At 36.2% G+C, this 27,159-nt stretch overlaps 1 protein-coding gene across 5 annotated transcripts in view; it reads right to left on the bottom strand.

The window, feature by feature from the left end:
* Positions 1-27,159, bottom strand: part of LOC119786100 (roundabout homolog 1-like) — a 132,964-nt gene that overhangs the window by 83,156 nt on the left and 22,649 nt on the right. For all 5 annotated transcript variants that reach the window (XM_038289190.1, XM_038289192.1, XM_038289193.1 and 2 more), the window contains one exon: positions 3,787-4,113. In XM_038289190.1, the coding sequence (XP_038145118.1) occupies positions 3,787-4,113 (327 nt within the window). The remainder of the gene's footprint in view (positions 1-3,786; positions 4,114-27,159) is intronic.

Raw genomic sequence — 27,159 nt, 5'->3', positions numbered from 1 at the left:
AACTTAAAGAAAATTAATATTTGACATATTGATGGCAGCAATGTTGCAAAGTCCAAATGTGAAAATGTATAAAAAACTATTGTACTAAGTTTGACCCATGAACTAAAGTGCTGTTGCGAGTATAGAACAGTATAAAATCTGGCATTCACTGGTTGGTCCAAACACATATTTCAACAGATTAACCAATATAATTTGCGCTGAACTAGCTGCTAACTTGTGTAAGTGCTTGACCTGATTATAATATTTTTTAAAAACTAAGCTCAAAAGAAAAACTAAGCGAAGAACATCAACATACATGTAAGTTAAGACATTCCTTTGCATTTTCCATTTCATCAGATCTCTTTGTCAAAGCACCTTGTGCCAAAAGCAGGTCTGTTTTACCAGCTAGCCTAGAGGTGACCCATGAATCTGTGAGACCTCCTGAGGATAAAGTAAGGAAATATAATTCATCCAAGCAGCTTCAACAAGTATCCTCTGTGTTCCTCCTCGACCCTAAAGCCTGGCAGTAAATTTTGTGAACTACAAGTAATAAACTCTTCCCCCCCAGCGGCCTTGGCTTCTTCAGTTGAAGTGCTGATCTAGCATTACTTTGATACAGTTTGACCATCTACTTCATTATGATGCAAAAGGTAAAACTTGCACTGGAGGGGTATCATTATTCCAAAGCCTTGATGCAGGCCCTGGAGACTGAGACATCATGGAAACAGTGGAAGCTGACACAGCTAAGCAAAGCAGAGGCATGAATGATGAAGAACCCTCTGTGCGAGGGCATGGCTCTAGTTGTTAACCCTTGTCACTAATACCTCCCTCAATCAGTGCCTTCTTTATGTGTGTTATTATCCAGGCTGATCCCAGTGTTTTTGGATTTGGAAAACCTTTGCTCCTATGGGATTTTTTTTTCCATATGTGCTTTTTGCTTGGAACACATCTCCAAAGATTTCATATTGCTCCCTTCTTCCCTTTTTTCTTCATCTCTGTATTTAACATATACAATTTTATAGTAGGTGTTAGCCATCTGCTGGATTCATGTTTGACAATAAGCCTGTTGAACTCATTGAATGTCACACTTTTACAAGTGCTTCGATGCAACAAGAGCTCAACCTGTTACTATACATTGAGTGCAATTTTTAATTTTGCTCTGACACAGATGTAGGACTACTATATGTCTGAGATTAATCTTCCACCTCTTACCCACAGAGCTAACCCATAAGCCTTAGTGACATAACTTGTCCATAAAGGGATTCAACAAGTGAAATAAAATAGCATTACACCTAAGATATCAATGTATTTTAATTGGAAAATTTGTTATACAGCAACACACAGAAGAACATTACTATGAAGGGGTGGGGGGGTGATGCATATAAAAAATCAAATAAAGGGAGGTGTATGTAGCACCTTCAAACACAACTATTATTGGTAATTAATCTTTTCTTAGTTGGACTGGATGTAGAGTGACTGTGAACACCCTGACTAGGGTTGTCAAAAGTATTGATACTCAAAAAAGTATTGGTACTGAAACGTTGTATCCGGATACAATACTCATTTTCAAAAGTATCGATACAGTGCATTCATCTAAAGTGCAGAATAGAGAAAAAATGCACAAATCTGAACACTGTGTGATTGAATAATTCTGTGCATTTTTCAGTTTCAGACTTTTTTTGTAAGAGGTGCAGCTGCTGAGAATTATTTTTGTTTCTTTATCGGTTAGGCTAGTGTCATTGTTGTTTATCAAGCTTGCTTAATATTGTGCACAGCATACAACCTCAAAATATTGTTCTTATTGTTTATTGTATTTATTTATTGTATTTTATTTATTAATGAAAATATTTCTGTTGAATTTTGGAGTCTTTGTTTTTATCCTTGTGGTATCGAAAATGGTATCGAGTATCGAATATTTTCCTTAGTATCGGTATCAAGTTAAAAAGTTTAGTATCGTGACAACCCTAATCCTGACATCAACATGTCTTGATTTATACTATTTTAGGCCTTCCTGTATGCTTAAGGTTGATTTACACTCCGAAACTAGGTCATCTGCATAGATGTCACGTTGAACGCAGAGACGTCCCTGCCCCCTCCGCAGACACTCTGCTGCACCTCTCCCAAATTGTAGGTGCCACAGTGCCACAGACAGGAGGCCTCTGATTGGTCAAATCTACATCCGCTCTACGCTATGCATATCTCCTGTTTGGTACCTTACCAGCTTATTTTGTTTGTATGACTGCCATTGCGGGAAAACGACTCATGGAGTTGGACCAGCTAGAAGAGCGAGGTGCGTGAGAACACTGAGACCCTTTTTCCACCTGGATCCCCGCTCTTTTTCGCCCTCATGTCCCTCCGTTGTAGGACAAACTTGCCCCATTTCCTTACCGCCTCGGCCGTATCTAGACCCACAGCTAGTTCGTGATTTTCCCCCATAGCGCAGACCACGCTTCAATATTGAGTATAAATCAAAAATGTCTGCATTATACCTGCGACATGCTCACTACGATGTGTAATGTTTTTATTCCAACAAAGTATTTTTTCACTAAAAGCTTACCCTTGTTATGGTCACACAGGGGCATTTTCTTTTATATGCTTTGTGATTAAACAGGTCATCTGAAGACTATATTTCAATGACAACAGGTTTTATGTTTGACCAATATATTAAAACCTTCTGATATTATTTCATAACCTAACTCCTTTAGAATTTAAAGCTTGACCTGTCTCCCATATACTCTATTGTGCTGTTTTTAGTACTGGTCTTTAACAAACCACCACTTAAACTTAAGCCTCTTTCCCACTGAAAAAAGAGGGTTAACATGTGGTTTTCAAACATGGGTCAACCAGCTAACAATCCGCATTTGGCTCCCTTCCCAATCGCAAGAAAAGCTGGGTCTGACCCCAGCTAGCAAGCTGCTTGGCCTCTGTCCTCCTGCCACTGTATGTCTGGTGATATCATCACGTTGTGTTAGCCTTGATGATGTCACCAGTGCGACAGAAATCAGGAAAGTAAACAATGGAAACCGACTTGTAAGGAAGGCAGGGCCTAGTAAGTGTGCTTTATTGTTTCGCTCTTTTATCTGTCCGAATTCCTTTTACCAGTTTTCAGACTTGTTTCGGCTGGCACGGTGTGTAGAAGTCCATACGTTGACCTCAATGGTATCACATTAATAAATGCAGGTCGCTTGCCGAGTCGTTTCACCCGGTTAGACACGTGTCACTGAGCTGTTCCTGCTGCCATTAAAAGCTTATGGTTTCAGGTTTAAGAGGATTTTTCGGCAAGTGCAAATTGTGTTTAGCCAGTATTATTGTAACGGGCATGCCTAATATTTGTGTTAAGCTATCAGGGTAAAATGGGCTAAACACAATTTGCACAAAATCTTTTTATTTTTTATTTTGACCCCTAAGTAAATAAATCTGATACGAAATGGGCAGACAGAGAACTACTGTAGGACAGTCATGCCTCAACGGTCCCAAGGTCAGGGTCTGAATCTTAGACAGTTATGGCCAATGTATTTGTGCACCCAGATACACATACTTCCCTGCAAATGCATTCCAAACTTTTCATATCTTTATTTGCGAAAATCGGGGTAGCTATTTGTCATTAACATTTCACTTTTAGTTATGGATTACTTTGTGTTTGTCTATAACAAATCTTGATTTTAAGGTAAATGTGGCAAAACTGTGAAAAAGATGGTATGACTTTGTACTGAGAACATGATATTATACTACATATTTGATGCTTTTTATTGTGTTCTTAGAAAATGGTCACATCAGCAAACTCAAACAGAACACAGCGGTACTTACTAGCTACTTCCAGGGATGCATTGTGACTGATTGCCTGACCCAGATAGTTTCGGGCCACGCAGACATAGCTGCCATCATCTGGCTTGCTTCGTCGTCCGTGGATGATGCGTAGAAAAAAGAGGGACCCACTGGGCAGCAGCATACGATGGGAGCGTGGGTTGTCTTTGTCCGTCTCAACGCGTTCGCCATCTTTGTACCATTCCACTGTTGGGGTTGGACGGCCCTCTGCCTTACAGTTTAGCGTAGCTGGTTCCCCTTTGGACACGATAAGATCGGAGGGGTGCTCTACAATCCGGGGAGGGAAGTCTTCCTGGCGGAGACGAGACCCTAAACGGGGAAAAAGAGAAGAAACGTAGCTGTTTGCTAATTATGCATGTTTAAGGAAAGCACAGGACGCAAGAGTACGAGAGAGCTGTGATGGTTATTGTGATGTGAAGCAATAATTCATGAACACGTCATCATAAAATTTTTATCTTTCTTTTTAACAACTAGAATCTCATCAGACAACAAAAGCAGAGGTGTGTGAAATCTTTCAGGAAGCAATGTGCTTCAAAACAAAACACAGATGGCTTTCAAAGATAACAATGGCATTGTATATGGTTTTTGAAGAGCTCCAAGGCAGAAATTCGAATAAATCAAAGGCTTTATCCGTGACTGTTTTTACTGAAAGACGTGTATAGTTCTCTTATTTTTGTTTTATTTTTGCACACACAGCGCATACAGAGAAAAGGTTAATAACAGCTTTTCTGTTTCACATTTCTATGTAAATGATAAAACTCTAAATGTAGTTGGCTGCACTTTGATTCACCACTTGAGCCCAGCTTCACCACAGCCTCTGAATAAGGAATAGAAGTATGAATCAATACTTCCAACCACACAAACACTAACAACCACAAAATCACCTTTAATCCTTCTTTCACTGCTGAGATGTCAATCAGTTGTGCTCACTCCATGAAACTGTGAAAGGTGGATACCCACTGAGGCTGAGGACAAACAAACCCCATCCCCTCAATAACTGTCAGGTACACAACCTGATGTTTCTGCACATCTCGCATTGCATTTCAAGCCCATCAACAGGTACACTCTAATAATGCTACTTCTAACCCTATTAGCACAAACAAGCCACTGCTTCCTGTTCCTAGTCTGCATCTTAAGCTAATATTTTTTAGAATTTGCTATAACTATGATAAAAGTGTTACAGTGTGCTTGGGAAAAAATGACATGGCCAAATGATCAACTGATTTCTAGAATAGATCTAAAATGAATGTGTGTCACTCTGGGTAATTTTTCCTTGAAGATGGTTTTTTAGGCCCTAGTGGTGTTTTGTTTTATTATTTTTGAAAGTAGGCAGACAGAAAAAAGTATTAGAGAGAGGGAAGACAAGGGTCAACAGGCCAGGATTTGAACCTGCAAGGAGCAAAGCTTCTCTATATGCTTATCCACTGCACCACCGCCACATCCTGATTGAAATATCTAAATTTGCCAATACAGTTATGTGAAAATTACAGTATTAAGAGTAAAGCATATTATGAGTGCACACTCCTGTGTATTTAATACTTTCAGAAGAAATTTATACAATTCCAACCAATGACTCCCAAATTTGAGACTCTCACCATTGTAATACTAAAGATCTGTGAGAGGAACTTCAGCTTTGAAATTTGTCAAAACTATTATCTTTATCATTATTTTTTATTGTATTTAAGAGGTACAAATAAGGTCAGGACTGGAATCAGACATTCTTTTAATGATTCACCCTGGTTGGCATTTATTAGGAAAAGTATTTAATAAATAATCATAAGTCATTTTATATTTGAATTTCTTATTTACTGAACCAGCAAAATTAATAATAGACAAGATTTTAGTGTTCAATATCTGACTCAGAACCCAACCAATTTTTTTTTTTTTTTTTTTTTTTTTTTTTTGCTGTTTCTATAAAAAAAGAAGAAACAGCTAATTTTGGAAAATTGACTCAACAGCTTTGCGCTTTAAAGAAAACTGGACGAATGAATAATTCAGCAAAAGACTGATAAGATGCATGTGCAGTAAAATTTGTATAGATCTTGAATATGGTCTACCTTTGTTAATATTTCTTTTGCACATGTTGGCTCCTTTAAGGGGATGAAAACAGCAGCTGCCACAGCTATCAGCAGGCCATCCGGTATTGTGTCAATGGCCTTGGAAAGCAGATAATCACTACCATGCTCGTGATGAGAACCTCCACTCCCTCTGCAACCAGTAATACCCACACAGGCAGGTGTTTAGCCTCACTGATAACACCTTACAAACTGTGAGAGGGATTTTTTGTGTTTTCAGTCTTTTGTATTTTCACATGTCTTTTAACTCTTTTCTATTTTATACCACTTTTCTAGAACCTTCTATAAGACATTTTGATATTATTTGCAGCCCTCTATTTTAACTCAAAACCCAAAACATGAGGAGCATATAACATAAGTATGTATTTATTTCAAGGGATGCTATTTCTTGCATGTTTTAAAAACCAAAACTGGAATTTTTAATTTTTTCCTTTAACTGGTAACTATTTGGGATCTTTTTTGTTCTTAAATGAAACTAAGTGAGGTAAAACAAAAGTTACATTCTAATGAAAACCTTTTCCAAAAATCTTTCTCTGATAAAAACATTCAGTTAAAAAACACATTTCTTTTGGAAACCTTTGAAACCTTATAAACATCACGGGTATGATATTTTTAGCAATGGCAAAGTAGTAATGAGTAGTGGATCCTCGAGACGGAATTTGAAATAATCTGTATTGCAACAGCTTTAAAAGCCTGTATATTTCAAGTTCATAGAAATGACGCAACATATAATAATCTCAGTTTTATGTCTCAGGTCATGTTCCCCTAACTAGACAGTTTTTGTTGTTGTTTTAGTCTGACTATATCAGCTAGTTGAATATTCCCACAGTTTCCATGGGAAAAAATGCTCATCATCTTAGATTTGGATGGGCACACTTTGTATCTCATACAAAATGCATTTGATGGATACATCACAGTATTTTCATTTTGGGAGTCATTTTATTTGTTTCATTTTCTACACAGAGCCCTCTTTATTATTTATACCAATAGTAAAGATTTAACTGAGCCTTGAGATGAAAATATTTGTCAGAAAGAAATAGTAAACCAGAAATTCTACCCTGATTACCTCTCTCTTTAATGGGTGTGATGATGAAGGAGAATACATTGACTCATGCAAAAGAGGTGGACAGTAACTTTTGAAAACTTACAGGAAATTTGAACCCATTTCTCAGCACCAAAGTAAAGGACAGTCAATATTACCCACTGAGCTGTGGGGAAGAAGTGTAAATATTTAATATCAGAACAATTTTCCACACTGTCTAGACTGGAAAAGGGGTTTCAGAACAATACAAACAAGACAGAGACTGTGGCCTTTGGTCTCTATTTACAGCACACATGCTGCTTTTCTTGTTCTTAATTGTGTTGGACTGGCGCCTGGGGGTCCACGCAAGTCCCTAAGCTCCTTGGCATAACTGAGAGGCAATATCAGTCTGCCACAAGTGGGCCCCCAAAAGACCAGGCTTTATCTGCAAAGGGCCAGCAGCCAGCATGAAATAAGTATGCAAAAACATGCACACAGGTGCACAATGAGGTACATGCATCCAAACCAAAGGCAATTTGTTGCACATTTGCAACAACAAAATGTGTCTGTTTTCAGCTTGATGCACTTCTGTTTTTTTTTGTGAAAATGTCCTGATAATTTTGACAAAGACAAAGAAAAGAGCTTAGTAAAATCTTTTGTTGCCATTGAGAACCAATTGAAGTATTTTTTGTTTTTAAATGTGCCAATCAAAAAATATCAGCATGTTAAAATGTATCTAAATTGTTTTTTATATAACTGCAAATAATTGATGATTTTTTTAAACCTTACCATACAGTTTTTTTAGTAGTTATTCTATTTTATAGTTTTACATTATATTATATATTTATATAAATTATAAATTTATATAAATATTTTTTACTCTAAATGCATGTCACTTTGCTACTATTGCACAGAAATATTCCCATCTGTGGTCAATAAATTAATTTTCTATTCTATTCTGTTCTATTTCATTCTATTCATTCTATCTGTCTGGGTTTATAGACTTATTGGTGTGCAAAGCTCTGACCTTCCCATACTCACTTTAGACACTTTTGACTAGCTTTTAAAAACTATGATATAAGGATTTTAAAAAGAGCACTTAAATAATGATTCCTGTCCTCCCCCTAGCAGGAGCATGATGTCAGAGTATAACAGAGTAGGTTTTTTTTTTGCAGTAAAAATCATGCACTCTCTCACTATGAAAGAATCACACTCATATTTTGTGGTAGAAAACACCCTTTCCTTTAAAGGTATTTCATAAATGCCCCTTTCCTCTCGTACTTTAAACACAGTAACAGCATCCAAAAAAAAGACCTTCTATTCCCTGCATGATCCTACATTTGGTTCATTCACTAATTAACTATCCACAACTAATTACAGCATAAAATGATTCAACTTTTAGTTCCTAATTTCACGAGTCAGGGCCGAAAAATTCCAGAGCCAAATTGTATCAACAGCTTATTTCTCAGTGTAATTTTAATTTTAAACCAACAAATACCAAGTGCTTGAGGATATTTGTGAATTTTAGCTTTCTTTGTACCATACAAAGTTACATCTAACTTCCAATGATAAACAGACACAGCACAACTGAATAAAATGTCAAGGATAAATCCTAGACATTATTTGGCGCATAGGTGTTCCAATATAAAAGTAAAAGGCAGAACAGAAAGCATGAAAGTATACATTATATGAAGTTGAAGAAGCCAGCTTTAAAATAACAAATCATGACCCCCCACTTGACTGTAATAACACACTGCAGATGTAATTTTCCTCGATCCAGGTGGTCGTGTATGAACCACCCAGGTGTCATTTACAATGTAAAAACATTTCAAATGCATTAAAGACTGTCAATGTGGTGACATGGATTCAAACCAAAGATATGTTCTGAAAAAAAGATTTACAAAAAAGATGATTTTACTATCTAATTACCTTCCTTTGTGGAAGACACACATTCTTACTTGGAAATCTTCAGAAATCTCCAATTTATAAAAGCAATTCTGAAAGAATGTGCATAATTGTCTGTTTGTGGTTTATCCAAAAGTAACAGCCATTGAAAAGCAGTTGGTGACATTTATGAAGCTAAAATGCTCCAGACATATTGTTACCCTTCGACTCTGTTAAAAGCTGACTGACACAATCAGACTGCATTGTGGCTCTGAGACTAAGACCACAAAAGCTACAGTGGTGGTTAAATTCAACCTGTTATGCTTCAGGATTTGCTATGTCTCAGTGTAAGTAGTTTTATGCGGAGCAGTGGCTTAAATGAGCTAAAAAGAAAAAAGAATCCAGATTTTCTAGTAGGCTAAAAAGAGAGCAATAAATAGAATGTCTTGTTAAGGTAAATACCATTTTTTAAGCTGCAAAGATCATTTAGTTTTCTTTCTTTAAGAACCTTGGGTTACATCATCGATCAAAGTCCAAACTTTTAATAGTAAGCAAAGATTTTCAGTCCCTACAGTGGTCATGGTTGTGGTCTTTTATGTCAATTTGCACCACACCAGAACAGATGACTATCCATGGAGAATAACAAGCTAGAAAAACATTGACACCTCAAGATCTAATATGAAAAGACCCCAATGAAACACTGAACCGACTAAGTAAAACAACAGCTGCTGGTAGAAAAATAGTGATCGAGTGTAAGACAATTTTGCACAAATTAATTTTTTTTTTTTTGTTTGTTTTATAAAAAAATGCAGCATATTGATATGTAAGCTCTTAAATGCAATATAGGTTTTACAAAAGGCCAACAAAACTAGCAACCAATTAACGCTCACAGAAATGCAGATAAAACAAGACAGGCAAAAGACACCTACACTGGAGAGACCAAACAACTGCTTAAATTCATGGCACAGCACTGAAGAGCCAGCAGTGTGGGGTACGATTTAGCAAATTATGGTGAACCTAAAAATCAAGGGCCACACCTTAGATGACAATGAGATTCATATCTTGGACAGAAAGGGATGATGGTTTGACACAACAGTAAAGGAAGCCATCCCTGCAAGCCAACCCTGAAAGACGGGATGAACTTCAGTTTTAGCTCCCAAGCGTATACAATGCTGTCTTAAAACCCATTTATTGCCTTCAGAACTAAGCTCTGTACCTTGTCAACTCTGGCTCTCAAAATGGTATCGGTGCCCTTTTTGTTGGTACTCGCTGATACCGATGCCACCATTTTAGGTATTGGTGCAACACTAATAATTAATCAAAAACTACTCCTTATTTTATTGTAAAGCTTAAAGCAGTAGCTTTAAAAATGTGACTTTAAAAAAAAATCACCTTAGACTTAATAAAGCAACTGGAGAGATTTAACTTTAATGAGATGTACTGTGTTAAGAAGTTGTCAAGCTGCATCCGTCTACGGTGTTCTCATACTTAATTAAAAAGGAACAGTCCAACGATAGTGTCAAAGGTTGGTCACTATCTCAATAAATAATATTGCAAATAGTAATTTTCAAGATCCCATTGTTATGCCATATGCCATGATCATACATATTTCATCTTGACATGATGATGTGGAATCAGCTATGGAATCTCTGCAACAACCCCCGTTTCAACAACCACAGAGCACACAGGATTCTCTCTCTTCTGCTCCTGCCTTTTTTGCCTCCTTCTGCTCCTGGTCTCTTCTGCTCCTGCGCTCAAAGCTGGGGCCCACTGTGGCCCACAGTGGAGATGCGGGCCCCAGGGGAACCAGATTCCCAGAACCATCAAGGATAAGTCAGAACCTTTCAGAACCGAACTGCTGCAAACAGACCTTTTGCAACACATTTCTCTTGAGTTTCAGAACTTTTAGAGCCAAACTGGATGAGGACCATGCCCTGGTGTGAGACTGAGCGGACCCCTGCTGTGAGACTGAGACAAAGAGCCCCTGACTGCAGAGCTGCAAAACTGGATGAAACTCTAGCTTTCCAAATGGACATGGAAGAAGGTATGCAGGTCTGGCATGATTAGGGACAGAACAAGCAATGTGTCTTTTGATGATGCTAATCATATCGTGTGTTTACTGCTGAGTAAAGACAACGCTAATTGATGCTAAAGAATGGACTGCATGCTAGGCTATGCTACAGGAATATGTGTTGAGCTGTTGCTAAAGCTTAGACAAGCTTTATTCACTAAGCATTTAAACACTGATATAACATTAGTGTTCATATTTTCCTCAAACGCTCATTACATTTCCATTACCAAGTATGACCAAGAGTCATTTAGCGGAATTCTGATGTCTATTCGCTGCTAGCTATTTCAAAGAAGGTAAAGAATCCTTTACAGTAGCTAAAGGTTATTGGTTCTTGATTAAGCAAATCATTCAATAAAACATTATTTGGCCATATAATGTTTTATTCACCTCATGGATTTGCATTGTGAATTGGTCTGAAAACATTCAAATTTCTTTAAAATTAGTGAAAAGCTAATTTGATCATATCCCAAATTCTTCCAGATAAACTTTGGTTTCAAACACAAGATCCATCTTAAACTGTAATATGTTTTTCAACCGTTTTCCCCTTCCTCTTTGTACATAGTAGTTAGTTTAGTTTAGTTGAGTTTTACTAGTCTTAGTTGAGAATGTTAAACTGAAAAATGTATGACTTGGAGCTGAGTGATCTTTGTTAATAAACTCTTATATTTTGAACAGCGTTGTGGTGAATTTATTCCATGTATGTGCAGAAATAACTGTTTGCCCATGATTAGTGCTCAAATCACTCTTTCATCTATTGTTCTAACACAAAGTTAGTAGGACTGTGTGTTAAAAAACAGTATATAACAGCTGAAATAATATCTGATTAAATAAGATATTTTACCACCCCTACAGGGGAGGGCAATAAACATCTTAAAGTATCAGAAACATAAATTCCCAGCGGGCTGGGAATAGAATTTAACATAAAATCACAAAATCTCATTTATTCTAATTTAACCCCTTAGATTTGAAACTTAAAAACAGTCATTAAATGCTAAGCCCAGGCTGTCATGATTCACCTGCCTAGCTCTGCCCAGTTTCTCATCACTGCTCCTCTGTTTCACCTGCTGTAGCCTCTATTTAACCTGCGTTCTTCCAGTCATCAGAGCCAGATTATTCAAGCCCTTGGTGAGCGATTTCTAGTGGATATCATTGTTTCTGATAGCCTCACCCATTCTGCCTGTGAGCCTCTGACCCTGCCTGTTCCCATTTGCCTGACCTGTCCTCAGACTCCTGCTGGATTCTGCCTGTTTACCGAACCTGGAACTGCTTTCTGACACTGTCCTGGATTTCTCTTCGATACCTTGTTGGATCTCTGATCCTCTGACCCGGACTCCTGTTAACCTCCTCGATACCGGCTTTGCCCTCTGGATTATCCTTCCATCCTTTGTCTGCTTGGATCTGATCTCCTGCCTGTTCTTCAGTCTTTGGGGCTTCAACTTCTGGGAATATCTGGGTTCACCACTTCTAGCCAGCTGCCGACCGGCTGGAATCCACCACTTTCTCTGGGCACGGACTAAACTCTAAGACCAGGTTAGTGAATCACACATTTATAATCATCCTACACCAGATTGGCGTGGTCACTAACCTGTGTTTTCTCCCTGCAGAGATTCCTGTCTTAGAGGCCCCAGCTGTTCACTGCAGATCTGTTGTTTTAAGTAAATGCTTTTTGAGTTATTGTACTATCTGTCTGTCTGAATAATGGGTTCTCTGTTCTTAGCCCTGACACAGGCATCTTCTTAACCTACAAGAAAATACTTTATAAGGTTACAGAATTTACATTATTTCTATTTAGAGCAAAAAAATATATATAGAAATAAATAAATAGAAAAATTTAATAGATTATATTAGGTTGAAAACTTGAACAAAAGAGTTTTTCTATCATCAGGAATCTAAAAATAAATAAACAGGACACATCACCTTTTGAAACTTTTAAATGTACAGTAACTTTTTAAAGTTTTAAGTTGTTTCCAGTGCCGTAACACATAATAAGCTAATTTTGTTTGCATTTGGAGGTAACATCAATCTCCCTAAATATCTTATTACATTACAAAAAGAAAATAAGCAAATTTAACTAAATGTCAACCATTTCTCTTTCCCATTTCCTGTAGAGACATACTTAAAATATACACACTCGCCCATTTATAAAGTCAAATACAATGAACCAATAAATACCACGGATGCTTTCTCAGGCTGTATAAACTGCAATTAGGTGGAAACACTGTCATTCAGTCAAGAATGTGGGGGAAGGAATGTGAGTGTTTCTGTGCCCCGGAACAAGGTGTCTAAACCAAGCTCTCTCTTTAGTTTTGTCATTAAAATAAGTTGGAACATGTGTTTTCAATCAGAGGTTATGAATAGCCTTGGTTACACTAGACTATACTGTAAAGCAGTCTTTCTTTCTGCTGCTGCCCTTCCAGCAAAACAGTGCAGCAAAATGAGGCAGTCTTTGGGGAGTCGAGCCAAGGTCATGTGCACGATAACACCTCCCTACTTCAGCACCCAGATGTTCAGGGAAAGATATGAGACGGAGGGGAAATGTAAACACCAGAAATGTGCTTACAAGATTAGCTACAGGCTCAGCAACTGATTCAACAGACGCAGAGTGACTATTGATTATTGGTGGATTATATTCATAAGTTATCTCACATTATAGGATGCCAGATTAGATGGCTAGGAGTTCTTTAATGGTCTGAGCATATCTCATGAAATGCTGACTGAACAATCCATTTACTGTTTAATTTAAAAAGCAAATTTGTTTAAGCTGTTTTTTTTCCTTCACAATGCCATGGTAAATTATGTGGGGGAAAAAAGTAGTTAACCATCTGTTAAATGCTCACTGGAAAGGTAACAAGCAATGAGGTCCCCGGGGTACTCACGAACCGGAACATTACTGGTGCACGATAAACATCTGAGCCAAGTAGGTCACCAGGACACTTTTGCAGGAGAGCAAATCCACTAGGCTGTCTGGAACATAAACAAGGGTCCAAACATATTGTACCCTTCACGTATTACCACTCCAGTATGTGTAAATTTATATTTTGGTGCAGTTCTTATATATGTTTTTATTTGAATAATGAAACAAATGGCATCAAACCCCTATTGATGTCTATACTTGTGCTTTTTAGTTGAAATCCCTTTTAAAAGTGACAGTAAAAATACTCTTGGGAAGAACTCCCACCACTTTCCGTATACTGTGCATTGTATTACTACAGCACAGTGAACAAACGACCAAAGGTGGATCATAGTCTGAAGCTTTCCTGTATTTATGATGAAAAGAACCCGAGTGCAAAAGTTCCCTGGAAAGGCCAGCAGACAATCCAAGGGGGTTATTTTCACTCCATTAAATGTTCAGCGAAAAGTAAAGTGGTTGTACAGGACATTGATTATTACTCAGGCAGAGTTTGGTGGTGAAACTTTACACATATAAAACAGACACTGAATTTGCCAAGCAGTAGATAGTAATAAAACAATGTTTACTTTTGCTTGTTTTGATTTTTACTAAATATGTATAATAATAAATTAATGAAGTCATTAACAGTTTTATGTCACATTTTCAATTTATATAAAGTATGAAAGTCTAAGTAGAAACAATGGATAAGATGATAGATAATAATTTAATCAGTTTTAGTAAATTTCACCCAGGTTTAAATATACTATAATTCTGTTATATTTTTTTCATAGAAAAAAAACAACAAATCAATTGAGTCATGCTGAATATGTTAACTTATATCCATAGACGTCACATGTATTGCTCCAACTGAACTGCATTTGTTTTGGTCCTACCAGGAGATCTAAAGGGCGGAATTTAGTGGCCAATTCCTAACCTTTAGTCTTTGTAAAGGTTTTCTCTTACCAGTATTAGCCGATCTAATTTAGATTTATTGCTTCATGTTAGCAGGGTAGGACATAAAACAATTGTGTTAAGCTTACTAAATATGATTAAGTAAATGCCAAAAGGGGTTGTATTATTTTTCTCAATATTGTCACAACAGGCAGAAAACTTATCATATTTTTAGCTGTTTTTGTTTTCTTGTGATAAACAACACTAATCTTCACTTCATCTCTCCATAGTTTATAAATATAACTTTAAAATGGTTTTAAAAGAGTATTAACGTTTACATGAACATCAGCAAAAGACCAATACATTGGCCAGATGATATTTTTGGCTAATATCAGCATTTATTTCTTAAATCAATACCAGCTGATACGGGCAAGCACAGTCCAATTTAGTAGCGAATTCAGCCGCCATACCTTTATGCAAGAGAAATGCAATACAAGTCCTTCTTGCATTGCATCTCTCTTGATGCTCTCTCCATCAGCTATCCACTGATAATGTTTTATATTTGATTTTTTAATAAATGTATTTTGTTAATTTTTAATTCATTTTTATTGTGTCTTTTTTACCATGCAATTGGAGGAAGAAAAGGCTCTAAGAATTGGTCCAAAAAATTGGCAGCACGTATTGATTGGTTGAACTAATATTAAAATAAACTATGTCATCATCAGCCTTTAAAAAAAATCTGTATCGGTTGATCTATACTGAGAATTGTGAATTTACATGTAGAAGCAGTTTTTCACTGTGAATAAACATGGCCATTATGAGGAACATGCAAACTAACCAAAGGCAATGTGTTTCAGTTAGATCAGTTCGATGCACTTCTGATGTTTTGTGAAAAAGTCCCATTTTTAGAGTTCTGCTCCTCCAAAAGAACATTTCACTTTAGCAGATCCTTATCAGATAGTGTTGTTATAAATTTTAAATAATCTGTTTTACTTTCTCTCTCCTCTATGTCGCTGAGCAGTGCTGCAGAGTGCAACAGCTCAGTTTATTCCCCTTCACAGGTTGATGATTTTGTTGATGGGGTTGCTAGTTCTCTGCGCACTGCCTTAGACAACGCAGCCACTTTGAAAAAGAAAAACGTTGAAAATAGAAAGCTGGCTCCTAGGTTTAAGGCAGAGCTGAAACAATATCCTAGGAAACTGGAGAGAAAATCGCGCTCCACAGGCCTACAGGAATCCTACCTGGTGTGGAAAAATAGTTTACTGCTGTATAAGAGGACCCTTTGTAAAGTGAGAGCAGCATACTTCTCCTTATTAATATAGGATAATGAGAATAATCCTAGATATCTTTTTAATACAGTTACCAAACTCATCCAGAGCAATAGCTCTCTTAGTAGTAATGATTTTACGGGATTCTTTATAAATAAGATTGATCTTATTAAAAATAAGATCATCAGCACTCCTCTAACTACGATTGATTTATCTCTGGAAGGTGAGGCAGCATCTGAGGTAGCCATAGAATCTGAACCGGGTCTAGAATGCTTTGATCCAGTTGAACTTTCAGAGTTAGCAAAACTATTGTCTTCATCTAAGAAACATTCAAATTGTGTCTTAGATCCAGTTCCAGCCAGGCTATTTAAGGAAGTATTTCCTTTGATCTCGTCCTCCATTTTAGATGTGATTAATCTATCTCTATTACAGGAATATGTACCAAAGGCTTTTAAGGTTGCTGTAATTAAACCTTTGCTTAAGAAACCATCTCTTGACCCAGATGACTTTCTCAATTATGGACCTATATCCAGTCTTCCTTTCTTATCTAAAATTCTTGAGAAAGCAGTTGCCAAACAGGTGTGCGGTAACTTACACCATAATGAACTATTTGAAGAGCTTCAGTCTGGGTTAGAGCTCATCATAGCACTGAAACAGCTCTGGGGAAAGTCTCTAATGATATTCTCATGGTCTCAGATAATGGACTTGTATCTGTGCTCGTCCTGTTGGATCTCAGTGCTGCATTTGATACAGTTAATCATAATATTCTTTTAGAAAGACTTAAAGCTGCAAAAAGCTGCAAAAAATTTGATTGTTTAATCTTCCCTTATGGTGACAAAGTAATCCTCCCTCCTCATGCTGACTTTGTAAATCTGGTAGATTCTCTAAAACAAGCATTCTATTTAGTTGTATATATTATTACTTGATTGTCTGTACACTGGAATTAGCCAGCATTTGCACTTAACAAAAAAAGGTAAATGACCTGTACTTTTACAGCAATTTAATCAAGTCCAAAGGACCCCAAAGCTATTTACACTACATTCAGTCACTCACCAATACACATACACTGATGATGGTACTACAATGTAGCCACAGTTGCCATGGGCCACACCAACAGATCTGAAGCCACCATAAACAGGCACCACTGGGCTCTCCAACCACCGGGTGAAATGTCTTCCCCAAGGGTACGACAACTGAGACGGATGGAGCTGGGGATGAGGATCGAGTTCTACAGTGTCGCAATGGACAGTGGTTGAGCAATGCAGAATCCACTTGAAAAATGGTTGCATGATTATCTCTGTTTAAATCTATGCTAAAATAAATGGAGGCCCACTGCTAAAGACAGGGAGAGAGAGAGACTTTGTCCCGAGCAGCAAAAATATAAAAAGATAAATAAAAACAGGCACTAGAAGCAGAATTAAGCTACGTAAATTAGCATCTGTTTGCAAATCATAAGTAACACCTGTGGGAGTGTCCGCTGCTGTAGGTGATGACCTAAAGCTTCGTAGATCTAGAAACACAAGAGCAACCAGCTCATTTCAATAATGACTGAAGTAGTCTGCCAGGAGATATGTAAATTAGCCAAACACTGCAAGCAAACAGACGTGTACATAATCAGCTGCAGAATTTGTTACCGCAAGCATAAACCTAATAGCTTGCTCTGGTACCTAAAATATGCTTGTTTTTTTTATATGAGAAATGTTTAATTAGTACTACATTTATTTCTATGTTATTGCTCAAGCATTTATCTAAATGCATTCAACTAGTTTTTGCTTTTTTGTTTGTTTTCAGGATCAGATATTAAAGTCGTGGCTGTTGCCAGATATGAATATTGACCCTGGAGTTCATTCTGCTTTGACCATGCACGATGTGATTTATGATAACAGATTCATTTTGCCAGAGGCAAAACTGCTGTAAGAAAATGTGTGCTTGAATCTTTACTGGCTTCCAGTCATGAAAATAAGGACGGTGAGAATAATTGTGAGCAAATGGAAAATTTGGGTGCAAAGTCACAAAGAGCTCAAAATATTTTGTTTTTCTTTTTATATACAGTAAAGGTTGTAGGATATGTAAGAGTTTTTAAGTATTATTGGTAAAGTTTTCTATATACAGATACATATATTTTCATAGTGTATTACAAAGGACATTTGCCTGTTTTTACCATTTTTTTTCATAATAGAAATTTCTGAACCGTAATACATGTTTTATATGATTGAGTTAAAAATAAATTACAATTTTCCAATTACAAATGTATTTACTAAGGAAGAAAAACATAAACATTTACTTATTCTTTTGTAAAAAAAAAAAATAAATAAATAAAAACTTCAGAAAAGTACATGAAAAACAAAATAACATCTGTTGGATCTATTTAAGCATCATTATTTACTATAACACCATTGTTTCATACCTTAAGAACATAAAAATTGTTTGTAGTAACACTGAAGGAAGATTAAAACAACTTGCATCTGTTGGGTCTATCTAAGCATATCTAGTTGATTTAATATTATTTTATGAACTTAAAGAATGTGCGAATGTACTAATATTGTGCACAGGGCTGAGCAACATGGCTTAAAAATATTATTTTATTTTTTCCTCTCTAAAATCTGGTTATTCAATTTTTTTCCTCACTTAAGTTTTATGATGAAATAAAAAAAAAATATTTATTGCTTTTAAAACTAGCTTTGCTTTCAATCATCCCGTCTAGGAGGTGACCTTAATTTAAAAGGCAACAAAATTCAAGATGTGAAAATTTCTTGTAAAACAATAATGTTTCTTAACAAAAAATAATAATATAACATTATAGTTTGCAGCTAATTGTATCACACAAAGAGCTGGTTTATCACTTCTAGGAGACATCTAAGAACAAAAAGTGTTGAACTGATGTCCCTCAGCTATGGAAGGACAAGGAGAGTCTTGGTAAAAAAAAAATAATAATAATAAATAAAATAAAATAGATACATTTTTTAAAAAATCCACATTTTCCAAAAATGTTATTGCTACAAACAAAAATTAGATTTAATAAATTATTTGCCCAGCCCTAACCATGTATATACTGCATAACATGCAGTATCTAAAAAAAAAATGTGTATTAACATGTTCAATTAAACTTTATTAAAACTGAATTAACCAATTTATGTTTATTCTAAAATTAAAAACCTAGCTTAAGGTCATAAAGTTAATAAAAAAAGGCCCATCATTATGTTTTTTTGTGTACTGAGAGACAGATGTCAATTCATATTAAAGAAGATATTCAAGATCTACTCAAAATTACTGCGATGAAATGAGTAAATAATCATAAACAATCCTTGAATTATCTGTTTCCCTGGTACCGAAGAATGCACTGTTGGTGTACATGGATTGTTTTCTTGTCACAGACAATTTTCCTGTCATATCTGGATGGATGGATGGATGGATGGATGGATGGATGGATGGATGGATGGATGGATGGATGGATGGATGGATGGATGGATGGATGGATGGATGGATGGATGGATGGATGGATGGATGGATGGATGGATGGACAAAAATTTTTCTTTTTTTAAAGGTATAGTGAAGGATGTTCTTTTTTCCGTGTGGATCATCAAAATAAGTTCATTTCATTCTGGTGATATGTTTACGTAAGGCCGTCCTATGTGCTCGTCCCCTTTTACACTTATCGGTGGTGAGTCTGACATAGTGGAAAAATTACAAATCTTCTTTTTGAAACTAAGTTTGCATGAGTGATGCAAACAGCAACTTTTAAACAGAGCATGCACGAGGACAAATGGGTTGGTGCATGGTCTTGCACGCGTTTAATAGGCGTTCCCTCTCAGGAGCGGGTACAAGGTTGTGGATGTGCATTTTTTTTTTTGGAGTTTTCAAATCTCCATGAAAATTCTCCACTATACCTTTAACTCTGAATAACTCTGAAATGACTTGAACTTTACCTTGTGAAACTTTAAGTACTGACTTGGTATGGGGGTAGTTATTAGATTAACATAAAAGGATAATATACTTTTAGATATAGAAAAACATGTACAGTAGCATAAAATACCTACAGTGTATAAAACAATGAGATTTTTGGTTGTAACAGGAGGTAATTTGAAATAGAGAAAGAAGAGAATAAAATGTTATTGGATTAATATATTTGCATGACATGTTGCAGGCACTGACGATGAAGCATACAATTCTAAGCATCTTGGAAGGCAACAATTCTTAAAAATTACTAAACAGATTAAATGTTGACCATGTGAACGCTTAGTTACAGTTGTTGTTATGTGTTTGTTTGTTGTTGTTTCTTAGTGGTTCTATTTTTGTGTGTGTGTGTGGGGGGGGGTCATGTTTTATTTTGAATGAAATTGTTTGGAGGCATGGTAAATCCATCAATTTGAATTATGGCTAATGGTTAGATAAACAAAACATACATCACTCAAACTCTGTAATTCTCCGTAGAAGTTACATCAGTGAAGCCATTTTTAATGACAAACAAAAAATGTTTTAAGAATAAGAAAACTTAAATCTCACTAGTAATATATATTTGTATAATAATTGATCTTTATCATTTATTAAAAGGCTTATAGAAGCCTAAAAACACCTGGGTTAATAAGAGTTATATATGTGTATAGTAGTTTTCCCCACCCACATTATAATGCTACAAGTTGAAAATTCGAATGTTTTGTTTAATCTCCCTAGGCAGTCATATTTGTTGACTAAAAGGTATCTTTTGTCAGGATAGAAGCAATTATCCAAATTACATGCAGTAAATCACAAGATTAGGGGAAGAGAATGTGATGGGAAGAAACAAAGCAACCTTAATAGATGTACCGGTCTATAGTTATAATAAATAATAGACTTACTCTTTGTAAAGGTCAGGCTTAAGTTATGTTAAATGAGTCATTTACCAAAAGAGCAAGTGTTATGTAAAGTGTTATTAATCCAGGGAAAATTAAGTGGGAATAAGCCTCTTCAGGGGGCATCATTCAAGTACATTTGCAAAAGGTTCAATAAAAGTATAGAAAACCAACAATGACCTGCATGCTGCTATTTCTGAGAAACTGAATCATTTACTGAAAGGGGCATGTTATCAAATAGCAGTGCCAAGTTCAATTAATTATGTAACTGATCATAGAAGAAAATAAAAGGGTTATAAACAGTTGGCCCTTTTTTAATGATGGAGGCAACTTTAGTGCTAAAAATGCTGGCTTTGCATTTTTCCTTAAAAAAATGGGTTAAATGGGAAATACGAGACCATATTTAAAAATAAATATTCTTTGATTAAGAAATCAATGAAAGAGGGGAAAAACTACAAAGAAATGTAGAAAATGATAGGCTGTTAAGGTAAAATTATATCACACTCATTAAAATCACAGCCAAAACCAGAACGATTTAGAAGAAAAGAAAAACGTCAATTGGAAATGATCAGATAATAACTTACATGGCATAGACTCAACCAATGATGAGCTCCAGGAGGATAAAAGGTCTAAGATTGCTTGTTAGTACTGAAACAATCAGTCAATGTCCATCTAAAGCCAACCAACCAGCAAAAAGACCTATTGTTAAAAAAAAAAAAGTGCAATTAACCTTTCTGTGCAATCCACAATACACAGATAGTTTGTCAGACCTCCTTCACCCTACAGTAAACAGTGAAGACCGTGAAGCATGGTGGTGCAAGCATCCTGATATGGGGATCCTTTCTCGTAATAAGATGTTGGTCCTATTTATATCCCACCAGGGATCATGGATCAGTTTAGAACAGTTTAAGTGGAAATACAGGTAACCTTGAAATAGGTTTGTCAGCAAGACAATTATTCCAAACACACTGCATGCAAAATCAAGGTTCCAGAAAAAAAGAAAATCATATTTCATAACTTTCTGTTAAATATTATATTAAATTACTTCTTTAAATTTAGAATATGTATGTATGTATGTATGTATGTATGTATGTATGTATGTATGTATGTATGTATGTATGTATGTATGTATGTATGTATGTATGTATGTATGTATGTATGTATGTATGTATGTATGTATGTATGTATGTATGTATGTATGTATGTATGTACAGACAGACAGACAGACAGACAGACAGACAGACAGACAGACAGACAGACAGACAGACAGACAGACAGACAGACAGACAGACAGACAGATAGATAGATAGATAGATAGATAGATAGATAGATAGATAGATAGATAGATAGATAGATAGATCAAACGATCGATCTGTGCATTCATCTTGTTCTGCAAACTAGTCTGCAAAACAGAACCATACCCAGAGAGGTCTAGTGCAGCAGATGTTTTTTGCTAAGGTGCTGTAGGATCTAGAATATCCTATCAGGAAATGCAATGTCAGTTTGCACTGCAGTAACTGTTTTGTTATTTTGTTCAAATTGATCTCACACTGTTGACATTTCAAGTCATTTTCTATTTGCTTCTTTTTGTCCATCGTTGTCTCCCTCAAGAGTTGAAAGCTTCACTTTGCATACAAGTGTCAGAAACGTAAGCTATCTTTAGCAGAGGTAGGAGCTTTGTGCAACACAAATAATCAAAAAGCAAAGTAAACTAAAGAGTTTAACAGAACTTAACAAGGCCTAAAGGAAGATGATCTGCTTACAAGAATTTTACTGATCCGACTTACTTTAATCATTCGATTAAACATTTTGGCTCCAGGTAAGATTAGGGATTAAAAGCTTGGTTATCCTTACTTATTCTTTAGAAAACATGTTTTTGTTGCTGTCTTTTGTTTAATGAGTGTATAAAAGGTATTTTTTGTGTTCATTTAAGTCCCTTTCTTTTCAAGAGACATCTTACAGATCTATCTGTGATCATCTCTCAGTGAAAAACTTTTTCCTATAACAGAAGGTCAAATTACCAAAATTTATGTTATTTTTTTATTCCCCTGTTTTTACAAAAAACAAAAAATATTACATCAAGTTATTTTGATCGTTTCTAAGAAAGCCTTTCCATATTCTTGTTTTAAAGAAACTCACAGAAGCACTTCAGTATATTGTTTAAGCAAAGCTACATATTTTAAAAGGACCTTTATAATAAATCTAGATTTTTCCCTAAATCTGTAATGACTTTTTAGAGGACATTGTGGTGAGCTGAGTTGTGCACCAAGTATATCATCTTATACATGCTCTTGTACTAGCTAATGAGGCTTACTGTCAAAGGGCTCAGACTGCCTTGAGAGTCTGCATTCCAATGTCAAACTTTGCCTAATGAAGGTAATATTATATGGTCATCCCTGTAATCACAAGGCCAGTCCTAAGGGCATGGTTCTCACATTTGACTTTGATCAACCTGTTTTCACCATTAACTCAAGGCCCACAGGAATGTCACGAATAAAGAGATGTGAACTATAAGGCCTCAGACAGAGTTGGATTTTCTTCTCAAAAATAAATTAAATGTTATAAACTGATTGGATAACTTAAAAGCAGGATGAGTGAACGACTCTGTTTCTACTTACTCATGACTTTATGTAAGTCATCTGTTGTTAGACCAATGCCAGAAAGTATAAAGCATTTAAAAACAATTACCCATCTTGATCTTCAAAGATTGCTTGGCAGGATTGCTGCAAAGCAATTGATTGTTATTATCACTAATACAAAAATGCCAAAATATAATGAAGATTAAAGGTTTCGTAGGGAGAATGTCGACTTTCCTGGAAGCCTTAAACTATCACATTCCTCTTTATAATTATCTCCCATTGCATAGAATTATTTAAAACTATCTATCTAATAATAGATTTGCTAATTAAAGCAAATTATGCATGTTTTGGGCTCTTCTGTGAGAGATGCTCTAAAGGGAAACAGCTTTTTATGCAGCAGCTTTCACATCAAGCGCTTTGAACCCTGTCAGTAATGACAAGGAGACAACTGGAGGAGAAAGATGAGAAGGAGCGAGGAAATGGCAAAGGGATAATGTGCGCCACTGATGTGTTCTCTCGATGCACTCAGGTATTCTTTGTTGTTAGTCTAACTAATCTTAGGTTTAACAGTCAGAGCGGGCCTAATTGATATGTATGAGAACACATCTATTTTCCCAATGCGCCTGAGCATGAAGACGAAAAGACTGCTGAAGATCTATCTAGAGGCATATTGATTCAATAGATCATTATCCGCTTGGCTGGAGAGAAGATGACTCACAGGAAGCATCTCTGAGGTCGCATTACTGTGACCTTTACAGATTAGCTTTCCAAATATTCATTTTACTCTTTACTTTGAATCCTATATTGATTAGACGTAGCAGATTTTAAATAATGCAGCATTTAAATTATTGCTTGCACAGATTGACAAGTTGAATCACAGTTAGATTTTGTTTCCAGGTAAAAAAAATGTGCTTCAGCCTTCTAAATGGATTGAACAATATGCATTTGCATATAAAGCACATATTTCAAGTGTGGAATGTCACTAAAGCTTATAAAACCTCAAGACTGCGGAGAGCAGATTTATTTAACCAAGCAATTACTCCAAGTGCTTCGGCAAACAGACGTAGCTGGACACTGACCTCAGAACAGGAAACAAAGGAAAAAGAAGTACAAACAAGTGAGCGAAAACCACAAACCCACAAGGATTTCTAAGCTTAGATCTTATTCTCTCCATAAGTGCAGTCACTGCTTCACTCTTTACGACTTGGTCTCAGTGTGTGTGGGTGCGAAAAAAAGAGATGTAGCTAAACACAACTCTGCAGACATAATCCCATTTAAAGTACACATGTGTATTTTATGGACTGAAGGCATATCAGTTTAAAAAGAATAAAGGTGTAAAAACCGAGGATATGCATATATTGTAAAATACCTTTACTCTGATAAAATATGTACAATTCAGTGCCATTAGAGGTCCCATTATTGTTTTTTGTTTTCTTTTAAAAATGAAGAGAGAGTGGCTTAACTATAAACCAAGGCTGGCCACCTAAAATGATTGGTCAGGTATGAGAAGCATTAATTACGGAGATCCAAAGAGTTCCAAATACTTAATCGAAATTCGAACAAGTGAACTAAGCTAGGAAAGGCAGAGGAGAAGTAGTGAGTCTCCTTCAGGCAAGGAATCTGCTACCTTTGTCGAGCTAGCAGATGCCAATCGATCCCTCTCAGAATGAAGACTGAGGCGTGTAAATGGCGCTTTGGCTTTGTATGTGTCTGCGTGTCTGTGCATATGTGTGCTTGTGTGTCTGGGAAGATGTGATGACCTGTGAACTTGAGGCCCACAGGCACTTGTCAGAGCTCCCAGTAACTTAATTCTCCCTAGGTTAGCAACCACACTCACAGCTCCAGAGGAAACCAGCAAGTAAACAAGGGGAGCAATTCATGAAACACAGCTTTTGGCAGAAGATCTGAACACACTCATTTAAAAAAACGAGCTTACACTAACACTATTACACATGCATTCATGCACACATCAACAGAACCAAGCGGTTTTAGCAACATCTGCAGGGGCTTGGGTGGATGAGATGCAGTGTTGGCTTCTTCTGCTTCAACTGTTCCCGTTGGGAACATCCTTTAAAGCAAACAATTTTATTAAACAGTGCCCAGTTAGCATTAGCTTGTTTTTTGAAAACCTGATATTACTAATCTTTTGAATAACAGGGGAAGGGTATTTTTTTTTCTAAATCAGTGGAGAAAATATAAATCCCTAGATTTAACACTGAATGTATTAAATGAGGGGTTATTTTAAACTCCCATCACAAACACAAGGAGGTAAAGTTGGCTAAACTTTGCTGGCAATTGGCCTTAAAATAAGCTGAACTCTGGAAGACAAATGATATTCCATCAGGATAATTAATGGCCCAACACTGATTGTAAGATCAACAGGGAGATACTTAAGCAGAAACTAAAAAAAACCTTTGACTATGGCTATTCCATTCTCCAAATCTAAAACAGGTAAACAACTATGGATTTAGCAAAAAGAGAAGAGTGTAAAAGAAATAAATCAGGGCTCTGGACAATCTATAGAGACTGTACAATGACAAATTGCCAAATACTTTTATATATTTTTATGCCCGAATATTATTAAGGAGCAGATGAAGTACCATCCTATAACTAAATAAACTGTGAGTACAAAGTAAGTGTAACAGATATTGTTGCTTTTTTTCACTTAGATTTATTTTACGACTGAATGACTCTATTCAATATAAAGGTTGTTTCTTCTCTACATTGTCGTAGTCAGATTCTTTAAGTAAAATTTCACATAATTATAAAATCTATTTCCACATCTTAACCAATGCAAACTTAATCAAGAATATAAGCCTAACAGATTCACAACTGTTAGGAAATCTAGAAAATAGGGGTGTCTTGATATGATATTTATTATTATCGGTTATCAGTGCATCATTAGCCAAAAAGCTAATGTCCGATTATATCAGACTTCATCTAAAATCTCCATTATTGGCAAGCTGATAGAAACACTTTTGTAGAAAGTTTCTGTAACCCATTGTTTAATATCCGATGAATCATTTGTTCTAATACCAATTCTATTTATATTTTGTTCTCCGTTTTAGTAATATCAATTCATTAAGTTTTTCTAACATGCTACAGTACAAAATAAGTAATAAAAGCACGTAAGATTCATGCTGACATAGTATCGGGTCTATATCAGAATCAATCAATTCTCCAAACTGCAAATCAAATGAAAATGTTGCACTGGGACACCCCTACTAGAAAATCCTTAAGGTTGCTGTATACTGAAAAAAAACAGCCTTGAATTCATTCCACAGTTTGCACACCAATAGTGGAATGTAAAATATCCAATATGAAAAACATATCCACAGTTGTTAAGATGCTTTCCAAATGAGCTGATCTCCAGAAGCTTATTAACTGCACTCTTTCTGGTGAAGAATGAAAAGAATTTCGACAAATTCATCCAAACATAAAAGAAAGTGTAGCACAAAAATGACCTGTCAGCTATCTCCTCATTAAGAGTGGTATCTAGCTCATCGTTGTCACCATCACCCAGGCCACAGAGTGCCTTGTTAAACCCAGAGTTTGACACAACAGGTCAGCTTCTTCCAATCAGCCCACTGTAGCAGGAGGTCAGTATTCTGCATCGTTACAACAGCACATTTTTGAGTCACAGCAGCCTTGCAGGAGTGAACGCTCGTCACCACAACAACATGAGTGGGTACAGGTGAACCTTGACCTATGCACATCTTACACTAGCAGAAAAGAAACATGTTTCAGCCAAAGTGTATCCCCATGGGGAGGTCACCAACACAGCGCTGATGGAATTAGTCTGTGCTCTGCTGGTCTCTGAATCCCTTTGGTACCTCCTCCTCCACTG

Source organism: Cyprinodon tularosa, unplaced genomic scaffold (genome assembly GCF_016077235.1).
Source record: "Cyprinodon tularosa strain WSP-4 unplaced genomic scaffold, ASM1607723v1 ctg265, whole genome shotgun sequence".
Lineage (NCBI taxonomy): Eukaryota > Metazoa > Chordata > Actinopteri > Cyprinodontiformes > Cyprinodontidae > Cyprinodon > Cyprinodon tularosa.
Note: the sequence above shows the minus strand (reverse complement) of the source record. Positions and strands in the feature narration are given on the sequence as shown.